The 5,512-nt window shown below is 42.1% G+C and overlaps 1 protein-coding gene and 1 long non-coding RNA gene across 3 annotated transcripts in view; both read right to left on the bottom strand.

The window, feature by feature from the left end:
* LOC145721380 (uncharacterized) overlaps positions 1-5,512 on the bottom strand; it is a 229,223-nt gene that overhangs the window by 102,471 nt on the left and 121,240 nt on the right. The window lies entirely within an intron of this gene.
* The window catches only part of WIPI2 (WD repeat domain, phosphoinositide interacting 2), a 39,528-nt gene that overhangs the window by 32,078 nt on the left and 1,938 nt on the right, over positions 1-5,512 (bottom strand). For both annotated transcript variants that reach the window (XM_081819046.1, XM_081819045.1), the window contains exon 2: positions 1,337-1,419. In XM_081819046.1, the coding sequence (XP_081675172.1) occupies positions 1,337-1,419 (83 nt within the window). The remainder of the gene's footprint in view (positions 1-1,336; positions 1,420-5,512) is intronic.

The following is a 5,512-nucleotide window of genomic DNA, read 5'->3' as shown; positions in this document are numbered from 1 at the left end:
TATGTCCACCCAAAGCTCTGTTCACAGCAGCTTTATTTGTAATAGCCAAAAACTAGAATCAGCCCTGATGCCCTTCACCAGGGGACTGGTAAACTGTGGTCCATCCACACCCATGGAATACTTCTCAGTCATAAAAAGGAACTCCCGACATGCATGCAACAGCATTTTTGAAATGACAAAATTTAAGAAACGGGGGACAGATTCGTGGTTAGCAGGGGTGAGGGTGGGGGGGTGGGAGGGAGACAGGTGTGGTGATAAAAGGACAGCAGGAAGGATCCCACCGTGTCGGAACTGTCCAGCATCTTGCTTGTGGTGGAAACAGGAACCGCAAGGGCGTTAAGACTGTACAGAACTTACAAAACACACGCGCGTACAAGTGAAACTGGGGCAACCTGAATGGGAGCAATGGGTCCCATCAATGTCGCCCTCCGGGCTCTGACACTATCCTGTGCTTTTGCAAAACGTTACTATTGGGGGAAACTGGGAGAAGGGTATAAGGGATCTGTATTATTTCCAACATCTGCACGTAATCCACAGTCACCTCAGTTTAAAAGAGATCATGTTTTTAAAAACAAAAATAAAGAACAAAGTTATTACAAGCTCACTTCTATAAAATGAAACCACACACAAAAACAAAAGTATATTTTTATGTGCGTATCTGTTACATGTGTGTAACTACGTGAGTGCATAGGAAACAAGTTATGTATGTAGGAAGAGCCCCAAGCTTTCTAGCATATTCATTCTGGGGAGGAGGGGTCTGTACCTACCATGTAATCAGCAAGCACTACCATATACAGACACACACAAAAGAAAACCAAAGGAACTCAGGTCCAGGATGAAGCAATCTATCCGAAGTTACAAGTAAGTGACCGAGCAAGAAGTCAAAGCTCACACGACCCTTCCACAATCCCGTATCGTCTCTGACATGTGGGCGACCCGACTGCCATAAAATGACAACAGAAGAAAACAAATCACTCCTACGGGGGCTGTGAGGTTTTCAATTTTCTGGAAGCCCTTTGTAACAGAAACCCAAATGGTTTAAATAATGGCATTTGAAGTGGGGAGAAATGACAGCATAATACATACAGCACGGTATCAAGTGTTGGAAAAAAAATCACCCATAAAACAAGTGTTTCTACATGTATACGTGTAAGTACGCACATGCACAGACCCTGGAGAACATGTACCATCTGTGAGGATCAAGGGGAAAGAAGAGTAGTGGTCAAGGGGTATTGGGGCTTCAATCACAGTGTTAGAATTTGAGAATGCATTCCAATTCAAGTATAATTTGTCTATTTTCTTTTTAAGAAGGGGGAAAAATAAAGCAAACACTTACTGCATTCATAGATCTGTTCCAGCTTATCCACAGAAGAAAGGGAGAAAAATTTATAACCGGACTTACTACCAACAGCTAGGGACCTGCAAAAAAGCCAAATCAGAAGTAAGAGCTGATATGTATAGACAGTGATAATGCACAAACTAGCTCCATGTTACCATCATCTCTACCAAAGATTAGCACAAATAATTTCACATAGTTTGTAGCAGGCGAGTGGTGGCTAAGCAGAAAACGGGAAAGTGGCAGAGCAAGATGCCCCACCTCGCAGCCAGGAAAGGGTGAAGGCCAATAAAATACAGACAATATTTAAAACCTACAAAACCTTAAAGATAAATTTGACAAATAAACGGAAGTAATCGGCCCTAATGACCCCCTCAGAACAAAGTGGGGTTTCTCAGGTGATCTGATCTATGTGAGAGTCCAAAAGCTAAATTAGCCGGCACTCCAAACTTTAAACAAAGACATTTACAGCCTAGTGGATGACGACACCCTTCTGCCTTTCCGCGAGGCCACAGCCATGCAGCTCAATCACCCATGTTACACTCTGGCCGGGCAGTGGGGTGGTAATAAAATGGAGCAAAAAGCTATCTTCGAATCTGTACACAGCTGACCTACAAAGAAAAGGTGAAGCCACTCACACCCAACTCAGCACCGTGGCGTTTGCTAAGAGGCCTGAAGGGACCTTGCGGGCTCTCCAGGCCCTCAGCACGGGGGCCGTGGGACACGAATGAAGTGTTCCTCATCAGACGATCACTACTCTCTGGAACGTGACTGACCACAGGAAAAAACAGAAGAAAGCACAGCTTTGAGAAACAGAAGATGAGCCAATAAAGCAGGAAGCGTGGGACATGCGAGGAAGCAGCTACTGGGACTGTTGTGGATTCAATGTCTGGGAGGACATGGAAACAAGCGGAGGCAGAAGACAAACCAGAAGACTAGACCAGGAGTATCTGCACACCAGGATAAAAACTAGGGCCCCTCTAATGGTCATTACATCTATTAAAAACTTGAGCTTTCCAACCTCTCTTTCACCCATATGCAGAAGAAATATATTCTAAGAACGGAGCTGCTATAAGCACTATTAAATTTTTAAGCTGTAATTGGTTCATCTTAGATGTATAAACAGAAACAAAACTCTTCCTACCAGCCCCTTTTTGGGGGCAAAAATACTTCACTATACTGAATTAATTATGTCAATGAAGTAATTAGGTACTGTTATCTGTAAATATTTTGAAAAACAATAAAGGAGCCAATAAAAATAGAAGAATATCCAGGAAAGCTAAAAATAAGACAAAATCTCAGCAATCTACACCTTTTGGGAAGCTGGTGTTCGGGAAAATGTTTTCCAGATAACCAATGGTTGCTATTTGCTATTTTAAGCACCAATACCTTTTCCCCCGCCATTTCTGATTAGAAAATGAAAAAGTCATTCTTGTATTATATGCTTTCCTGTGTTTCTATCACAAGGGGATGGGAAATTCTTAACATTTTCCTGGACTCCCATCATTAAACTTACCCTACTATTACAATACAGTGACCCTCTCAGACACTAACAAGGAGTTGAGGGTTTTGTGTACTGACCTCAGATGGCCAGATTGTAGTGCTGAGTTTCTAAATACATTTTCCACCTTTTGTTTTGCCGACAGGTGTCACTTCTTTGTGACCCTCCCCCCATCATTAACAGCCCCTCTCCCATTCTAAACTTCTTGTTGACTTAGGAAACAAATTACCAAACTTATTGGCCTTATATATAAAACAAACTTAGAGAGGGCTTCTTCCATGGGCAAAGTTAATGAGTTTAACTAGTTAATGAGAACCTGGATTTTGATGCTGTGCTCCTAACAGGAGAATCTGTCAAAACTGGGCTTAGGTGATCAAACATCAGAACTTTGATGTTCTTACAGAACATCAAAACCGAAACTGGTTTAGGGTATTAAACAACTTAGCTAGAATTTTAATTGCACGGTTTTTAAAACCTCAATCAGCAAGAAATGTAAGCAAAAATATTTCATTTATTTTGACAGGTATTATGGTATAATATGAATATATACTTTATCAATAAAAGTAGGTGTTTTTAAAGGGTGGTAACACCAGCAATGAGGTTCATACATCTCTCTTTGAGGATTGATCCTGCTTTTAATAATTTCTCATGATTTGCCTAACCATACAATGGCAGACATATTAATGGGAGAGGCAGAGTAACAGATAAGTTTGAGATTCCCTTATTAAATAATGTTATTCCCCAATAAATGTTTGTGTAGTTTTTTTTAAGGTAACACAGTGAGATCTTTTATTGACAAAAGGAAAACCCAGCTCACTATAATAAAGGACAGATTTACTCAAGCCTACTTCCCTACTATACCGCTGCCTTCCGCTGCGCCTGCTGTCAAAATCCAGAGACCCTGTTATATACCCTGGAGACAAAGTCCAAGTCCTTGGCCAGGATGGGAGAGGGAGTGCTTCTGGAACATGCTTTGGGCCAATCCTCTTCATTTTCATCCCGTCCCCCTTTATTCGACTGCCAGTCCTGAGCCTTCTGGGGATTCTGCAGTTTAAACTAGGCTGGCTCTCTGCTTTCTCCACTAGAGACTCGGGATCCACTTTCCTGTACTCCTTGCTAGCTTCCAAAATGTTGCTGCCAGTGACTCCTTCCTTATTCTCCCTATCCAATGGGTTTCAACATTTTACAGTATCTTCTGGTATTTTATTGGTTGACAGGAGGGTTTTGGGAGGGGCTAAAACAAACATTTGGGTCTGACCCACCGTCTCTGACTGCAAGCCTGACGCGGAATTAAACTTGACTGTTCAGTATCTAAAAGACAGGGATTCCCACTAAAACAACAACCAAAAAAACCCTCAAATGTGAATCAGATCTTTTTCTTAACTCCTTTTTCTTTTCTCTGCCTTCTTATCAATAATTAGTCCCGAAAGGCTTTCCCTTTCCATTATCTTCTTACTTGATTACAGGGTTAAGCGGCATCGGTCCACACCCATAAAAAGGAAACAATGGGAACTGCCGAGACCTGGTAGACCCTGGGGCTCTAGCTAGTAAGCTCAAGGCCCCAGCAGGCCCTTTCCCTTGGCTCACAGCATTTCAGCCCTGGGTCTCCACCTACAGCCTCGAAAACTCCACAGGAGCCAAAGCAAGATTTCATCCTTTGCCTCCAAACCGAATCCTTCTCTAATCTTTTCCCCATAATGCAATCACTGTTCACTCTGAACCCAAACTAGAGATTTGGGAGTAACCTTAACTTTCCCGCAACACCTCTGGCCCACGGGTCACACCAAGTCCCGATGGCTGACCAGTCTGCTCTCCACAGGCCACTGCTGTTGGACAATATCCTCCTGGGTGACTGTCCTGCCCTCCTCCAACACGCCCTCTACCCAGCAGGCAGAATGACCTAAAACTTTAAGGTTGAGGGATCCTTAAAACCCATCCACAATCAAGCCTCTCAATTTACTGATGAGGAGAAAGTGGAGAGAAGTGACCTTCCCAAAATAATATCTGTAACCTAGAAGAATCTGTTAAACAAGCGTCTCCATAACTTTTCTGGACACTAACAACATCAATGCTACAAATGGAAGACTTGGAAAATCAAGTCCCTCTCTTTTGTCTACCCCTTTTGGAGATGTATTTTAAAACAGACATTGCCAAATCACAGGCTTCCCACAAGCTGAGCGACATCCAGTGGAGGACTTCAGTCCTTGACATTTTCATTTAAGCGATACTCTACCACTTATTAGTTTGTTAACTTCAATTTCAAAAGCCAAAAATTCCTCCAAAATAAACCTTCCAAACTGTTACTTTCAGAAACTAGGATTGGAACTAGCCACTCAGTAGGTGACTGAGATCAGCTGTTCCTGGTGCCTCTTTCACTGCTCTTGCTTAAAAAAAAAAGAAAAGAAAAGAAATCAAACAAATGGTAGAAAACAAAACTTAGTCATGCTTTCAGGGAAAGAATCCTAGAAAAATGAGGACAATATTTGAAGCCACATTGCCAGGACAAAAAGGCAGGACAGATACAGCCTGCCAAGGAATATTCTTTAAGCATTCCTGTGTAACATACACATATTCTATTAAGTGAAATGGCTTCCAGATTTTCTCACTCAAGACAGTGAATGTGGATCCCAGACCAATAACCTTTGTCTTGTGAAAAACTGTGTTCCTCTATAAAG

Source organism: Leptonychotes weddellii, chromosome 5 (genome assembly GCF_054177405.1).
Source record: "Leptonychotes weddellii isolate Sample4059 chromosome 5, ASM5417740v2, whole genome shotgun sequence".
Taxonomy (NCBI): Eukaryota; Metazoa; Chordata; class Mammalia; order Carnivora; family Phocidae; genus Leptonychotes; species Leptonychotes weddellii.
The sequence above is the reverse complement of the archived record's forward strand: the minus strand, read 5'-3'. Positions and strand labels throughout refer to the sequence as shown.